Raw genomic sequence first — 18,400 nt, forward strand, 5'->3', positions numbered from 1 at the left:
GCCATCAACCAGGAAATGTGATCTTACACAAAAATTTTGAAAATGCTCACTCACTGCTGATCAGCTATGGGTGAGTGAAAGCATTAAGACTTTACATTTCTAATGCACATCTCTTAGTCAAATGACTTATTTAAGTGATGACACTTAAGAGGTCATAACAACATTAGTGGTCCTCTGCTTATGGAGATAATAGAAGCAACAACAGAGGCATTGCCAGCTTACCATGTAAGGATGAGATATTTAGCTGATACTGTACTGGAATTACATGCAGTTTTCCTCATTTTCTTGTGGACTAGCTAGCGAGTAAGGTTCCTTTTGCCTTGAAAGGACTGGCCAGGATGATGCTATCCAAGGGAATGCTTTCTCTTGATTGTATGATGCACAGGATCCCATATTTCCTTGTAGCTGATAGCAGCAGGAGTTCATGTCTATCCTTTGACCCCATGTGTAATGTGACTGGCCAGTTCTCCTCCTCCCCTGAACCCTGTATTCGTAATCAAAGCAGAGAGATTACCTTCAGTTTAATTTTTGAAGAAAATGAAGTTATTGGCTTTTGTCTTTGGACTCTTTCATGAAAAATTACATCCTACTAGTCCTCTAGAGTCTGCATCCAGGATCTTTAAAACAATTGCAATAAGAACTGTGTGAGCATCCTTCATCCATCTTAGATTTTAGGGGTCACTGGTCATTGTGAGATGTAGTTTCACTGACTGCAGAATTTCTAACTCACTTATATATGTAAAATTCAAACTTTCTGCCCAGGAAAATAATGTGTTTTTGGAAACCATGTGGTGTTTTTTACCTTCTCTTTATTGAGATTCTCTTTGTCAAGGGTAATTCAGTTTGTTCATTGTTAACTTGTCTCGGATCAGTGTTTGTATCATTTTCCTTTTCAGTTTTCTTGTCTGTGCAAAGTGATCTGTAAAGTAAGGAAAGTGAAACTGTTATGATGATACACCCAAGCCACGTGGGCCATCAAGCATATCTTGTAGGCTGGTTTGTGTCACAGATTTGTACAAGCTGATAGCTGGAAGTGAAGTTCATATACTGAGTCTGAACCCTGCAGATGAGTAGGCTGAAAGAGCACATAAGCAGATTCAGCCCAGGCTGTGCTCAGAAGACAAGCTTGATTACTTAGTTTCTTATTCAAGTTTATTTTCCTACAATCCATATCAGTGTTTGTACAAAAAATGAATCTTCCCGCACATCTTGCAGCTGTAATATTCATATAATACACCTGTTTTTATTAGTCAGAACATAAGATAGGGATACACCTTGACTATCGAAAGTCTGTGGGTCTGGATGGAATCTACACGAGGGTACTGAGGAATCACAGAATCACAGAATTGTAGGAGTTGGAAGGGACGTCCAGAGATCATCGAGTCCAACCCCCTACCAAAGCAGGTTCCCTACAGCAGGTCGCACAGGTAGGCATCCAGGCAGGTCTTGAACATCTCCAGAGAAGGAGACTCCACCACCTCCCTGGGCAGCCTGTTCCAGTGCTCCGTCACCTCACTGTAAAGAAGTTCTTGCGCACATTTGTGCAGAACTTCCTATGCTGCAGTTTCTGGCCGTTTCCCCTTGTCCTGTCTCCACTCACTGCTGAAAAGAGTCCGGCCTCGCCATTCTGCCCCCCACACCTTAGATATTTATAGACCTGGATCAGGTCCCCTCTCAGTCTCCTTTTCTCAAGACTGAACAGACCCAGTTCACTCAGCCTTTCTTCATAGCAGAGATGCTCCAGGCCCCTCACCATTTTTGTGGCCCTCTGCTGGACTCTTTCCAAGAGATCCCTGTCTTTTTTGTACTGGGGAGCCCAGAACTGGACGCAGTACTCCAGATGAGGCTTTACCAGGGCAGAGTAGAGGGGGAGGATCACCTCCCTCGACCTGCTGGCCACGCTCTTTTTAATGCACCCCAGGATGCCATTGGCCTTTTTGGCCACAAGGGCACACTGCTGGCTCATGGCCAACCTGTCATCCACCAGGACACCGAGGTCCCTCTCTGCAGAGCTCCTCTCCAGCAGGTCATCCCCCAACCTGTACTGGTGCATGCAATTATTCCTCCCCAGATGCAAGACTCTTGCTTCTGTTAAACCTCATCCAGTTTCTTACTGCCCAGCTCTCCAGCCTGTCCAGGTCTCGCTGAAGCTAATGGAAGTGCTCAACAAGTCTCAGGACAGCTATATGAGGTTCAACAAGACCAGGATCTGAGTCCTGCCCTTTGGTCACAATAACCCTAGGCAATGCTGCAGGCTTGGGGCGGAGCAGCTGGAAAGCAATGTGGCACAAAAGGATCCAGGGGGCGTTAGTTGACAGCTGACCAAACCTAAGCCAGCAGTGTGCCCAGGTGGCCAAGAAAACCAACACCATCCTGGCTTGTATGAACAATACTGTAGTCAGCAGGACTAGGGAGATGACCATCCCTCTATACTCATCACTGGTGAGATCACACTTCCTGTGTTCAGTCTGGGGGCCCCTCACTACAAGATAGACATTAAAACCTCAGAGAGTGTCCAGAGAAGGGCATTGAAGCTAGGAAGGGTCTGGAGTACAAGTTTTATGGGGGAGCTGAGATTGTTCAGTCTGGAGAAGAGGATGCTCTGGGGATGCTCCCTGAAAGGAGGTTGTGGCAAGATGGAGGTTGGCCTTTTCTCCCAGGTTACAGCAATAGGATGACAGATAATGTCCTCAAGTTGTGCCAGGGAAGGTTCAAGTTAGATGTTAGGAAAAATTTATTCTCTGAAAGAGTGGTCATGCACTGGAACAGGCTGCTCAGAGAGGTATTCAAGAAATGTGGAGATGTGGCATGAGGGATATGGTTTAGTGGTATGATGTTGATTGGCTGATAATTGGACTAGGTGATCTTAGTAGTCCTTTTCCTACTGTAGTGATTCTATGATTCTATGATGGTCTCCATGGTCAGTTTCAGAGACTCTGTTGTGCTCTTACTGTTACCTATGGAAGTCCCGTCCTGTTTCTATTATTTCTACAGCTTTGTAATTTGCAGGGAGCATTTCTGGCAAAGTCTCTGGCTGAAGGAGGTACTAGGAATATTTGAAACAAAACAAAATAAAATAGAATAAGCAGATAACTCAAGAATGGAATAATAGTAGACAACATAACATATAGGGAATATTGGCAGTTCTTGCTGCTGTCTGCACACTATTAATATGGAAGAAGCCAGTGCCAGACTTCTGTCCTACATGTGAACCCTTCCCTGGGTCAGACATTACTGCTCTTCAGATCATGCCTATGACCTTCTGATTCCTTGTGGCCGGGACCCTATTTAAATCTATCAGCTGGCACTCTTGCCCCTTGGATGATTCTCAGATTTGTGTGATGTTGTTGCATACCAGGCCAGCTGCTTTCCTGGGTCTTTTCAGGGACCAAATGCTCCATTGCAGTGGGACATATTTAGAAGGGCAGGGTTGCTGGAATGCCATTTGGGCTCACATGGACCTCAGTGGGAACTGGGCTCCAACTCTGATGTATAGGAAAACAGAAGGTTGCTTCAAGGGCACTGGGCTGGTGTCCAAAAAGAAAAAAGGTCAGGAGTGAAAAAAGGAAAGGGAGCAGTTAATATTTTTGGCTGGTGCTGATGTCAGGCTCACCAGCCTATTCTTGTCACCACCCAACCCTCTTTTTTCCATGGGAGCACAATATTAGCTGTCTCCTCTTCTATTTCCATGGTGTTCCTAGACATGTTAAAAATGAGTATCTACATACCAGGGACCACTTTAGCCAGCTTTAGTGGAACCCTGGAGTGATGCTTATTTGAGCTCTTGCTTTAACACATTTGTCTATAGAAAATACTGCCTGGTGTTCTCTGCTGCTACTAATGGCCTGGAAAATCTATTATCTGTCTTCTAAGATGACATTAATTTTGCTCTCTCCAGGTACAAATAGATATTTATCAAACATATCTCAACTTCAGTATCACTTATAATGCCACCATCTTTGTGCACTAATACATATACAGTATTATATACAATAAAATACTAATAATAGGCTTACATCATCTTGAGAATTTGTTTCATTATCAACGCACTTAATGTATTTATTGTTCCTAATCTTGCCAAACATACCACTGTCTGTAATAGCTTTAGCTTTGTATAGGAGTGCATGTGCAAATGCATGGGTTGCCTTCTCCACTTTGCTTTCCGTATACTGCTTTTTAATGTCTGTGTTCACATCCCAACAGATTTTAATAGTTGCCTTCCTTTTTCTTGATTGTGAAATTGCACCACATTGACAATTCACAACAGTTCTTCTGTCAAAAAATTTCCATTCATTTTTGACTGGCTACATTTTCATTCCCCACCTGACCCTCTCACAAGTTTTAGTACATTTGCCTTTCTAAATCTAGCCTTTATACACCAAGACTGTCTTTTGACTGTTGGTAAGCACTGGTCCTGCAGCAACTGTCAAGTTCTTTGTTAATGACAAGTCTTTACCTGTTATGGTGCAAAGTGCAATAGTACTACCTGTCTGTTACAGATTCTGTATTCTGCTACTTATTCAAAATAATTAACAACAAAATATTGATTAAACAAGTGCCACAACTTCCTGTGGCTTTTTCTTCTTCACTGATTTTAGAAGACTTTATGGCTTAGAATGGAATAAATCAGTCTTCTGAGAAAGTGAAAGGCCAGAGTTAGTCAATTTGATCAGTTATTCACAAATGAATTTTAAAGGTATAATTCAGAACCAGAGCTGGCTGTGACAGAGGCTCTTTCCTCCAGTGCTTTTGCTGAGCTCTTTATCCTAAAATACTAATTAACTGAGCTCATAGCCCAGACCTATGTGTATCAGAGATGCAGACAGCAGCAAGTGCCTCTACAGTGAGCCAGGGAGCCGTTGCATGGGTTGATGTATGGGGAAACAAAGCTGAAATATTTTTACAGCAACTAGTTCAGCTACTAATTGGGAATTGAAATTAATCTATTTGTGCAAATGCAGCTATGGTTGTAGCTTTGGGATGCTTTTTGTTATTCGGCCTTTTGTTTTCAAGATTACAGTAATAATGATAAATCGACAGTTTCAAGCATGCAAAGACTGCTAAGCTTGTTACAGAGACTAATGCAGATAAATGGTGTCCTTTCCAGGCTGCCTTTATGGTCCAAAACCAGACACACAGGACATTCCCAAGTCACTTACATTTTATGGCTTCAGCTGAGATAATTCACATGATCTGTCTCTTTCATTCATCCTCCCATTCTAGAAGCCTCCTGGCTTCTTCATCTTCTGTTTCACAAGCATTTACAATACAGATGGTAGTCAAAGTTTACAGAGAGAGAAGCCAGATAAGGGACAGATGTGCATTTAATTGAAAATAAAGACTGGCTGTTTGTTAGCAATAAATCAGTGAGTAACACAGCCATGAGCACATAATTCTGCTCCACCAACCCTTTGTTAAATCTGTGACTTAGCATTTCCATAGCTCTTCAGATTGGTCCATCTCATGCAGCTCACACTGAATAACCTTCTCAAGTAATTTCACGAATGGGAAGTGTGACATACAGAATATTTAATTGCCCAGGCCCAAGGAGGCAGCACACCACACAATAAACATGCACAGCACATTGGCAGTTAGCTTTATCTGGCATACATTATTGCTGATACCTGTGTCCTGGCCCTCCCTTGTTGTGAGGGTGCCTCCAGAGGCAGGACCATGACTTTTGCTACTTCTGGACAGGTTCTTGGGGCTTAGTGGCTCTGGGGGATGCTGCAAGGCTGCATGCCAGAGAGGTCTCTGGGGGGAGGTTATAAAAAATAAACAGCAAGAACAATATGGAATTAAGAGTGAAGATGCTTTAAAGGCAGAATGGCTAAGGGAAAGAAAAGTTAATATTGAATATGAGAGCAGGTTTACCAAGAAAGAGAAGCACAGAAGTGGAAAAGGCTGTTGTAAGTAGAAGAAAGGTAAGACTGGGCTATTGGGTGTGGGAAGAGTTTGGGAATAAACTGAGTCTCCTGCACTGGAAGGCAGCTCAAAGCTATAAGGCATTAGAATGTCAGTTTGTGTCAGAGGAGATACCCTCCATACATCTGAATAATTTGCCATCCAGTGGCTGAGTATGAAATCTGACAGCTGATGCACAGTACCTGCAGCCCCAGCTCACCAACTGCCTGTGGCTGGCCTGAATGCAAGTGTCTGATGCCCACCACCAGTAACAAAACTTAACTTTCATAGACTCATCTGTGATAATTCCTTTAAATACCCACAGCCCTCAATATACTGCCTGAAACATCTCTCTAAAGAGAGTTGCTTCTGAGTTGAAAACACAGGACAAGGGATACAGCTATACAGCATAGGGCTGGGAAGGCAGGTATGTGAGCAGTAGAGTCAAAGAAGATTATTCTTGTATCAAAGCCAGTGAACTCATCCCAGTGAAGTGAAGTAAATCTAAATGTCATACTTTCTGGTATGGTTTTGGATAAACAATGTAGCATCTCATGTCCAAGTTTAGGAAAGAACGCAAGTTAGGCTTGATAGTAAGTATATAGCAATGGGAAAAACTTAATACGATATAAATATACTAAAAGACTTTGAAGAAAAAGTATTTTTAGGAAAAAATTTACAGCTATTTTCTATTTTTGCTGACTGCCTAGGAAAGACTCTATTTGGAATTCCCATGACTGAAAACTGCTTCTAGTCCAACCGCAAAATTTTTCATTCCTTCTTTTCAGCTTAAAACCAAAAAGTCTAACTCAGGAAAACTTTTGCAGTATCTCTTGCATGTGCTTTTTTATTTTCGCCACTTGGCAGATAGGATTCTCCTTGAACACAGAGTTGCTCCTGATCTGCACAGAGATGTTTCCTTCACACTCTGTCCTGGGATGCTATGTAACTGCCCAGTAATTGCAGCCCTTGGGGAGCCTAGCACAAGGAAAACAATGAGCGAAGAGCACAAAGGATATAGGGAGAACTCACTCCAACAGTGTGCTGAAATTTAGTAAAACGACAACAACAAAAAGACAACAAAATAAAAGAACACCCCCCATGAACATTTTTCTCTGATAAGTCATTTTGATAAAAAGCTCCACATTGAAACCTGGTAAGCTGCTTCTTCCTCTCACTTCAAACCACCCCTGAAGCAAGCTTTTTCTAAAGTATATTTCTGCCTCCAAATAATGACTTTGAAAGCAGCGAACTGTTGACATTGCCACTAGCTCATTAATGTCACATCTGGTGACAAAAGGCAGATCCTCATGAAGGTGAAGTGGCACCTGTCTTGCATGAATAGGCAGAGACCCTTATCCAGCTCCTACCAAGATAACTGGGACCCTTATCCCTGACTCATCCACAAGGAGGCTTTAAACTGGTAGAAGGATAACCTAATTTAATTTAAATGAGTCTACTACAAGAAAAATGTTCTTATGTATGCTTATTTGTGTCTATGCTAGATATTTTTTTACTCTTTTAACTATTTGAATTTAAAAGCATGGTGCCATCCAAAGCTCCAGTTGTTGAAGTTATTGCTATAAGGGTGCAGAACCCTGCCATCTCTGTTCATAATCTGCTTTTATCTTGCTTACATTTTGTCTTAGAGTCTGGACTCTATCTTACATTCATGCAGCATCTAGCACAGCACATCAGACATGGATTTTAAACCTATGATAATGTACACGTTAGATTAAAATAATGGGATTCATGGCTCATACTCCCTGAGTCACAGCTTTCCGCTGCAGAGATTGAGATTGTTTCACCTCTGCTGTTCTGCCTGGGCACTTGAGGCTTCACAAAACCATGCTTTGAAGTTCTTCTTACAAGTTCACAATTTACTGTTTGAAATGTCTGATGTAATGCTATCTAATCCTTTCCAGGGCTTCAGGGAAGACAAGCTTTCAATTTGGTGAAAAATGTATTTCTGTAAGGCGATTAGAATAAAATGAAATAGAAACCACTTGTGCAGTGATCGTTGCAAGGCAGCATGATAAAGGCCTCCCTTTGAATGAAGCAGAGGCTGGCTCCTGCCCTGCTAAAAGCAATGGAAGGTTTCCTGTCAGCCTCCATAAGCTCTAGATCAAACTACAGCTTCCATTCAGGACTTTTTTTATTTGTTTTTAATAAGGTTGATGTTCAGGAAGAGGTCAAATGTAAAACATAGGACCTGTTTTATAGGATCCTTGAATTCCTCTTTTTTTTTTTTTTTTAAAGTGGCCATATAGGTTAGAAACCATACTAGGAGGACGTGAGTAATCTTACACCTGGTAGCAATCACTACTCTGCATTATGCACTCCTTTCCTAACATCTTATGTGAGCAGATGGGGTCTTTCCTCCAAGGGTGCTTTTTATTCATGTTCTTGAATTGAAGTTATCACTGTGATCTTAAACCATTTTTATTAGAGAGTCTGTTTTCAATCAAGAGAGAAGGGGGGCTTGCAATGAAGAAAAAGCACTGGTGGGTAGAATGAACCACTACAGAGACAAAAATAAACAAAAAGGAATTTTCTCAATGCCCTATTTCATCTTCGTTTTTTCTTTTTATTGAATAAAACTTACCAAATAACTTAGCATAATAGCATTTTTATAAATACTATCATTAAAGTAGAAGCTTGTTTGGAACTGATAAATAAATTGGTCTTCCTTGTTTGTTTGCTCTCTCTCTTGTCTTTTCTTTCTTTAGAGTTTATTTCATAATCAGAAATGAAAGAATCCCATATGGAGGAAAAGGTCCTGTTTTGCTCCTTCATTTTCTTGGTCCTCAAGTGTATGACAGAATGGTACTAGTAAGTAAGAGAAGAATGAAGAGTCCTGAAGACTTTGATTACAAGGTCTGCATAACAGAAGGGAGTGGAACAGATATCTGCCATGGCAGCTACCTTCTTCACCCTTCTGTCAGTGGATTCCAGCCCCACTGTGTAGGCGCAAGGGCTGGAGAGGTAGTTATTGTTCATGCAGCCTAGAGGTGGTAACACTGATGATTAAGACATGATTAAGCCAATGCACCCAACCATGGTGCCCCACTATTCACATTGTTACCTTGGCCACAAGAGCCACCTTTCCTGTAAATCTGCCTGGCATGATTCATCACTTGTGACTGGCCAGAGCTGGAATCTGAGATTAAACTGCACCAACTCTAGCTGGCTGAGTCCAGATTAGGTTTCAGGTGTTGACATACTGACAGGAGATGAAACACCAATAGCCATGGTGGATGTAGTCTTCAGCTGCACACCCTGGGTGCCTCTGTTTGCTTTTGTCACCTTTTGTGGCAAGAACTGGCAAATTGCCTCAATCATGAGGTCAAACAGAATTTTTCGCTGTCTTGGGGTAGAACCATGCTCACATCATTTAGAAGCAACTCTGTGCATAGTTTGGCCTCACGTCCTGCATTGGCAGTGGGGGAGACAGGTGGGACAGCTGCCACAGTTGGGGGTGGTAGTTGCTGACGCAGGCTGTGCTGGATCCTACTGTGCTTGTAAGTCAACTTCCTTAACCACTTTCTTTAGGGTAAATGTTCCATGACCCCAGTAGTTGTATTTTTAGCAAGCTGAGTTATAGCATGGGCGGAACATAAACTCGGCCATTTCTCCAAGCTCCCCAAGTCAGCTTGACTTGATCCTTGGATTCCTACAGTCACAACAGGTCTTAAAACTGGATGCAAATACGTTCTATTGAATCCTAGTGAAATGCTAGAGCCAGCTGGAATGGATAAAATCAAGTTAAGCTTTATAAAAACATCCTACACCACATCTCATCCTTTCCAGGGAAACTCTGCAAACATGGTAGCAGAAATGATTTTTTAAAAAATAAATAAATTGAAAAACACCAAGTTAGCTCTCTGGGAAAAGCAGAGTGAATGAACTCCAAGAGATATGGGTGGTCACTTGCTGTCTGTGTACAGAACATATCCCTTATGCTTCAAATAAACTTAAACTGTCTGTTCCTACTTGCACAAACTCAAAAGGCCAGAGGAACTAGCTCTGTGTTAGTCCAACTGGTCCAAGGAAGAAGGTCACCCTTGTACAGCAAGGTCATATCCTCTAGCTTTATGCTGGGAAGCTGCAGAACTTAGTGGAAGGAGTAATGTAAATAATTTCATCACCACTACTGAAAGGAGGGTGAAACAGACTGAACTGTTCCCAAACCCAAAATGTCAGGGTTTTTTACATTGTAATTGTAACTGCAAAGAATAACCTTTTCTCCTTCGGCTTATAGTGACTGGGATTTCTGTAACGTAAACTCAAATTTATGAAAGTCAGGAAATCTTTGATTAAAACTTCCTTTGTATACCTTTGTGTATCTGGCAGAAATGGTTTGACCTAATTGCATGAACGACATCACAATCAGGCCAAGGCCAATAATGTTGACTCTCTTTCTACATAATTGTCCCCTGACCCTTTATTTTTTTCTAAAGGAATATAGTCTCTCACTCTGTAGGGTAAAATTAGCAACACTTGAATATTCATTCTCTCAATGCAGCAGCACTTCTGATTTTTTTAAGAAAGTCTCATTTAAAAACAATTTGCATGCCTCTTTTAACATGCAGATTTCTGCTCAAAGTCGACAAAAGACAAAGATAGAAGCAGAAATACCGTGAGAAAAAATAAACCTGTAATTTTCAAGTCAAGTGCGATACAAGAGGCAAGGGAACTGACTTTGACATGATTAACAGCTAAGCCTGTTTGCCAAAAACTGGAAGGTCTCCCATCATTATCTTCCACTCCCCCTTACGCAGATTGCTGAACCAGATCCGCAGATGGTATCAGACGGTGGGTGCAGGTACATTCATGCGAGTAGTGTTACGGTGATTTAAGCTAGATGATAATCAGCCTCACCGGTTTCGGGAAGTGAGTTTTATTATTCATTTGATTGAAAGGTATTTTCCAATTGTTGCGAAGTGGGAAATGTGTTTCGAATTCATCATTTTTTAAGCTTCACACACATTCTTTGGCAAACAAGGATTGTTTTGGTTGTCTGGGACTCCTCCTTCACATCCTCCCAAATGTGAGATTTTTCTCTCTTCACCAATAGGCCATTCTGGTACAGCTAAACACACAGTGGCCAGCTTTGCAAAGCAATAAGCCTCCTTTAGAATGAGGCCTTTGGTTTCATCTCTAATCTTTGTGGAAAAACTGGACATTACAGTAGAAGGATTATGCTAAATTGCTTTCTGCCACTGAAGAGCTGGACAAAGCAGCAGTTCAAGGCATGGAATGAGTATTCTGAAATAAGCACTTTGTCACTACCAAGAAATTAACCTAAATGATTTCAATATACGTGTGTTTGTAATTTGCATCTAAGCTTTACACCTTACAGAGACTTCCTTGTTTGCTGTTACTGTAGTCAATGTTTGCTCACAGACTTAAAATCAAGCAGCGAGGTCAAGCTGGGACCTGATCCAGAGTGGACTGCCTCGCCTTGTCTGCACGCCTTGTCTGCATATCGTCCCAGGGCTCGGTGCTCTTTGGTAGATCTGAATGGTGCAAGACTGAATCTGAAATCTGTTACTGCAATACAGGGTTCTTCCTTTACATGAGAATATCTATCTGCATCAAACCAGAGACCTTCATGCAGACACTACTTTCACTACTGTCCTGCACTGAATCTCTGAAGGAGGCTCTGCCTTTCTCTCTGTCTCTTACTCAACAAATATTTTATGAAGCATATATAATTTTTTCTTAAGACTCATGTTCATATCGCTACTGGATGATCAATTCCAATAAATTATTCTGGGTGTATATAAGTTAGAAGAGGTAACATTCATGTACAGAGCTTTCACATGATTATTTTGTTTTTACACATTCTGCATCAGACCTTAACCAGTCTCCTGCTTCTTTCTTCCTCGCTCTTAGCCATCAGATCTTTTTGCACATTGATATCACTCTTATGTGATTTTGTTACCTTTCCATTTTCCGTTCAGCACAACGTAGTCTCCAAATGGAAAAACTCCATGGCAAGATAAGATGCCCAGCAACAGCACCACCGACTCCTGTCTCAGGTAAATGAGTCTTCCAAGGGTACTGTAAATGCAGATATACATGGGACTTAGGGCACCATCCATAGTAGTGCAGCATTAGAAGACGTGGTCTTTGTATGTGCACAAATGGTGTGGTTGCAGCACATTATTTTTTTCCATTTCTCTTTCAGACTGAGGATCCTTCTGCCTCAGAACCAAGATTGAACTTGCAGAAACGTCCTCCTGTTTTTATTCCATTCAACACCATGATATTCAAATAAAAAAAATCTGATTTTGTATCTCGCACTCAGCAGAAAACAGCACGGGAAGGGACAAAACTAAAAACCACTGTATTTATTAATCTCAGAGACTTCACAAGAATAAAAGTATTATTTAAAAATGCCTGTGTATAAGTCTATCCCCAGTGTCCAATAGTGTCCAACAGTTTCAAGGTGTTGGTGCACTTCAGTACACAGGAATATCTATCCATGCAAAAATAATAACATTTTACAGAAATGGCCCAATGTTTCTCCATTAGGGTCATGAACCCTCTGAAGGTCATGAGAGCATTCAAATAGGTCACAAAGCTTTAGACAGCAGAAGTCAGCGGCAGCTCAATTCCTCCAGAGAGGAGAAGTGAGAATAGGCTGTAAGTATTGGCTGTCAGAGAATGTGCTGGCAAGGGAATTGCCAGCCCCTCTAATTGCCATCAGTGCTGAGCTATGGCAGGGAAGGGAGGGGAGCACGTAGCATTCAACCAACCAGCATTAACAGCCTCTCTTTGCACTGAAAGGATGGAGCTGTATAGAGCTTGGGACAGGAAGGTCACATGGAGAAAGATGCACCAAAAGGGAAACGTGCTTTGTAAACTTTTGAGAAACCCCAGCAGAGCGGGCACTTCTGCCTTAGAGGAGGTGAGAGAAAGCAGTGCTTCCACTGCTGAGTAGGGTCTGCCTTGGGTCTCGGTGTTTTGTAACACCATCTTGTCCATAGGATTCAACAACTTCTGCCATTTTGTTTATTGTTTTTTTGCTTCCTGCCTTGTTTCATTTCATCAGCTTGAGAGTCACTACAATCTTTTAATCTAATCACTCTACAAATGATTTAGTTGTCTCATATATTTCCTTTTTTTTCCCTTTGTTCCCATGCTCTGCAATCCTTGAAGAGCTCAGTTCCGGTGTGAAAGGTTTCAGGCCCCAGACAGTTGTGAAACTACTTTGGCAAATTAGCATCATTGGTTGAGATTAGTCTTGTAGTTGTTATGTGACATCTGAAGACAAAAACCTGTAAATCTTTCTAGAATGCTAGGCCAATAGCTTCAATATGTAATAAATACTGGAATTCTGTAAAACACTGCAATCCATTTTATCATCTTTTCTAAACAGAAAGAGCAAAGTCAGGAAATTCATTGCTGAGGAGTTGTACTTCTCTTTGAACCTACTTGATACTAAACATTTGGAGAGTTAAAGCAGCCAGGTTTCAATGTAAACAGGCAAATGACTGAATCAAATGCACAAAGTGAACTATTCATTTTTCCTTATGTGTTGAGTGAGCTTTTCTGATAATGGGATAATAATGCTTTGTAATCATCCAGTGCTTTCCAGCTGAAGTACTGTAAAGCTTTTATCTTTATAGTGCCTCTATTTAAATGTTATCTGTCTTACCTGTCCATTCTCTCTTAGGCTATAAACATTCTCTTTCCTACCTACCTCTCCTCTCTTAGGCCATGGAGCCATACTCTCCACGTGTACCACCACAAAGCTTACGAACTCCAGAGACAACCACCTCCTCATTCAATATTACTGCTTCCTCTGATATTTCAGGTAAGTGGTTCTTTGTTCACTTCCAAACCGTATTTAGTCAAGACTAGCTTACACTGGCCTTTAAATAAACCACTTCTATCAAGCAAGCATGCTTTGATTAGAGTAATTAAGACAGAGACTCCACGACCTATTCAGTCCCTACATTTGAGAAGGTGATGTAGTTGATTAGATGTGAAGTAAAGGGTGGAGAAGATGCTTGGGGATGCAACTGCTGCAGATACTGCAGCTGGAACTGGAAATAATTTATGTAAATTACACTATTAGCATGCTGCTGTCAATTCTCCCACCTACTTTTCCAGTTTTATTGCCTATTAGTCTATTTAATCTTTAAAATTTTGGATTGTCTGCTATGCTGCATGCTCCCCCAGCCTGCTATATCATCTCTCTAAAACTCATCTTTGCTGAGATGCTCAGAATAGCTGAGATGGATGCTCAGATGTAAAGCATCTCTCTATTTCTTTTCCCAGACTGCGTGGTAATTCCACAGGTTTTCCTGGTGCCTGGAATTGCATGGTCCTGGTCAGATCGGCATCCCTAGAAATACAACAAAAGAGCAGGAATACCAGCTGAAGACATAAGTGTCTTCCCTGACTCATTCTTGAAAACTGCCTCACAGATAGGGAAGGAACTTGTATCTGAACTTTGTATCAGTTATTTGCTGTAACTGCATACTCCTCCTTCCTAACATCCCTCTCAAAAACATGCTGACATCAATTAACCTTTTCATTTCATTCATCCTTTGCCTTTGCCTTTATGGCAATGGAAGTTTTGCTACCCCAACAGTTCTCAGGGATTGTTGTTAAAGACCAAAAAGATCGTGAAATTTATATTTTAAGGGTTAAAATCAGAGGAAAGAGAACAAAATGAATAGAACGTACAAATTCACATGTCAGAAATTGTACCTTATACCTGTAGAGTGGAAGGATGTTACTGACTGCATTGGTAGGAGACCTCCAAAGCCTGACAGTCAGGTGGGATATGGAGGACACAGACAATAACTCATTTGCAGGACAGGATTTGCCATGAGGAATAGTTGCCAAGGGACTGACATTTCCAGGAGCAATGCCTTGTACCAATGGCACGGTTGCACTTGCTTTGGTTGGGCTCTGTGGTGGACCAGCAGGATCAGGGTTCAGAGGCACTGCCTTTGCTTCAGGCATGGAGATGAGTGTAATTGCAGAAACAAAATGCCTGCAGCCATCTGCTTTCAAAATTTTCTCTAAGTGCAACCCCACACAATGGTCCTTTAGTGAAAGTCTCCCCAAATTGGAGTCCTTTGCACTCACACATCCTTTCATTTGTTATTATTTTGGAGGAGGGATCCATGTTGTTCAATGACCTTCTCACATGTGAGTGGACTGAAGCAGAGCAGAGTCAATCTGCTGACATCACCTCAGTTGTAAGCAGAGCTCCCTCTCACCCCTCCCTCGCTGCCTCCATCCCGCACAGGGACGCCCGTGGCTGTGCGCTGTTCTGCCCTCTGACATCAGCTCCCCCAGTGCACACACGTATATCCACTGCACAGCCTCCTTTCATTTGCTTCTCATTCCTGCAAAGAGGGCTTCCCTTGACATCTTTGCTTCAAGTACAGTGTCTACATTTAAAAGGAGTACTTTCCTATTCTTTCTCCTGGGAATGTTTTTATTACCCGCTGTTATGTCTCTGTATCACTTGCTAGTAAAATAGTGGTGAAGTGTTCAGGGCAGCTGAACCATACAGCATTTTTCCTTCATGTGCTTGCCTTTTTCTCTCCCCTACTGCAAAAGTGCTATCTGATTCCCACTAAAACAGGATTTAAAGATGACAGCTGTCTTCTATGTAGTGACATTCACTATGAAGAAGAGAAATGTGGACTGATTTCTTTAACTTGATCCTGTACATGCTCATTACTGCAGTAATCCAAACATTCTCTGTTTGCTGAATAAGGAAATATCTAGTTTGAAAAGAGCTATTTGACTTAGTACAGGTTTGCTGGATCCAGCTCTTATAGGGTCTGCACAAAACCTTTGTTTATTTTTCTCTGCTGAAATTGTTCAAATGGCTTCTCATTATCATTGGGTGGGACTGAAAAGAAGCACTGATGTCAGTTTTGTGACACGTCCTGTTATTTAAGTAATTCACAGTCTAGTCTGGGACACGTTTGACCTTCCTAAATAATTGGCTATGTGGTTGTTTTTTTTTGTTGTTGATAGGTTTTTTTTTTTCCTTTTCCCCTTTAGCATGAATAAATGAAGAATGAACAAACTAACTACTATTGGCAAGGAAAGAACTTCTAGTAAACAAAACCCTGTTACAAGTTTCCATGAGCTGTTGTAAATATCACTCTGTGTTTGTCCCTTCAAAATCATATAACACTCTATTCAAACCTATCTGCAGAGCCTTTTGAAAATCCTTCCTGGGAAGGGGCTTTCTAAATTCAAAGGGCCTCAGACTCTATTAGAGGGATCTGTGCTTCAAAGCCCACAACAGACCCCAGTTCTCTTGACCCTCTGCTGAGCTTCAGGTCTGTGAGAAGCCATAGTGTATTTAATGAAATGGCTCATTAATTTACACGTTAAGGACAAGATTAAGCATTTGGGGAGAGGCCTAGCAGCTTGTTTGGGTGCTCACCATGTACTTGCAAGAAAGAAGCTACCATGGGCCATGGTTCCCTCAGCCTTCCTTGCCACACATGCTCCCAAGGCCCTCAACGATGAATCAGAAAGGAAAACCTGGAGGTTTTCAAGTGGCAAGCCTTGAGTGAGAGTGTACCCTTCACTCTCGCAGTTGAGGAATGTGAGGTATAACAGCAATTTCAGTTTCTCCATTCCCCCGTGGTTACTTATACATATTTGGGTGTGATTTTCACAACTGTGCATGGGTCTAACATAGAGTTTGCAGAATTGTGTCAGTTTGTGCAGATAAAGCGTTGCAAATTGTTTCCTTGCACTGTATGAAAGGTTCCAGAGGGTGACTGCTGCATCCAAACATGCTTCACAGCTGACATTTGTCTCTGAATAAGCAGAGCTCAATGAAAAGGCTAAATGTTCACAAGGAACCTCTTTACTGAGGGGTTAATGAGGACTTGAAAGGACTTGCACTCTGGCCTTAGCTGTGTATGTTTGTCTTTTCTTCACTTTCATCTCTCCTCCCTAAATCCTAGTCTTTTCATTCTTTTTTTGCTGCTTTTAATTTGTGTCTCTGTATTAAACCAATCAGCCTTCACTCCTTTCTTCACCTCTTCCTTTCTTTTTCTCTTTCTTCTCTCTCTTTTCTTCCTTTGCACTGTTTTGGGTTCCTGACTTTGACAGATCGTTAAAAACAGAAACCACAGAAGTGTCTATTGCTTGAACCCACTCATGGCCTCTCTTGCTAACACACAATGATTATTAGTGATAACATTACACAGTAAACGGTGTAATTGACTCAGAAGGAAAATTCTGGTTTTGTTTGAAGAGGTAAAGGTATAAATTTACATGGTTTAACTCAGTCTTTTTTTTTTTCTTTTTTTATCTGCAACACATGTCTAGATGAAGTATAGTGTTTGCCTGTTTAAAAGCATTTTCTTTCCTTCTTTAAAAGTGCTAAGCTCAGAAAGACTTACTATGTCTCATACTAAAGAGAAAGATTGCACATTGTTATCCAAAGAGCATTATGCAACCAAATAACAATTCATTTGATGTTACTGAACGTACACTACCTGCTATGCTCAGTAATGAATAGTATAAATAAAAATGAGCCTGTTAGAATACTATTTTTCCCTACTTTTCCACACACGCACATACAAAAAAAAAACCAGCCAAAAAACTCATGTGGGCGAAGTGAGACCATTCTAACATGCAGGAAAGAGGTTTGTAAAAAGGCTTTGAATTAAAAACCAACTCTGAAGCATAGTTCTAGTTTATAAAAACAGTGCCTCAGCTCACTGATCCTAACATCCATAATTGAATCTAGCTTCTGTAAAGCTAATCCCTGCTCCCTAAGTTCTTGAATTATCTACCAATCCCTATTTTATAAAGGCGAAATTTCTCCTTCTTTATCTTAAGAAAAGTGAACATCAAAAGTAACTGTGAAATATCTAGGAATAATAAATTATTGTTTCATCACAGAGAATGTTTTATAGGACAATGTGGTTAATAAGACATAGACCTAACATAGGTTTGTAGATTATTAGGTGAGTTAACTCATCAGATTGAATGGTCTGGATTTCCAGTATAGATCACTTAACCTAGTTTCCATAGTTCCTTATACTGTTTTAATTTCTACAGGCTATATTTATACCATACATTTATCAATGTGAAATAATATTCACAGGCCATGTCAGTCAATCTTCTGTAGTTTTAAACTATAAAAGAATTTTCTGGCATATTTCTGACCCATGTCAGCAGTTTCTCAAATTTTTCCCAGGCATGGTTCAGATATTAGTACATGGTGGGAGCCATTCTTAGTAGACAGGCACCCTGTTTGAGCACCAGTAGCTTAGTCTGAAGTCTAGCATTTCATCATAGGGTGAGAAAGAGCCCTTGTGCCAAAGGGGTCAACAACAATGTGCCTTTGAAACATTTAATGATTTTTAGTGTACGCTGAAATGTAGGAACACTGACACTTTGATTATCAAGACTTGCATTCCTGCAGAGATTTCCTCCAAAATTTTGGGCTTGTAGAACTTTCCTACCTCCTAATATCTTAATG

General features: G+C 41.0%; 1 protein-coding gene across 1 annotated transcript in view; it reads right to left on the bottom strand.

The window, feature by feature from the left end:
- Window positions 1-261: 261 nt before the first annotated feature.
- The window catches only part of LOC122178940, a 41,245-nt gene continuing 23,106 nt past the window's right edge, over window positions 262-18,400 (bottom strand). Inside the window, exons 3-5 of the mRNA XM_042869498.1 lie at window positions 11,852-11,970; window positions 803-919; window positions 262-484 (exon numbers count right to left, since the gene is read on the bottom strand). Coding sequence (XP_042725432.1) covers window positions 262-484; window positions 803-919; window positions 11,852-11,970 — 459 coding nt within the window. The remainder of the gene's footprint in view (window positions 485-802; window positions 920-11,851; window positions 11,971-18,400) is intronic.

The sequence above is a fragment of the Lagopus leucura genome, unplaced genomic scaffold (assembly GCF_019238085.1).
Source record: "Lagopus leucura isolate 7727_CA_CO unplaced genomic scaffold, USGS_WTPT01 Super-Scaffold_100002, whole genome shotgun sequence".
Taxonomy (NCBI): Eukaryota; Metazoa; Chordata; class Aves; order Galliformes; family Phasianidae; genus Lagopus; species Lagopus leucura.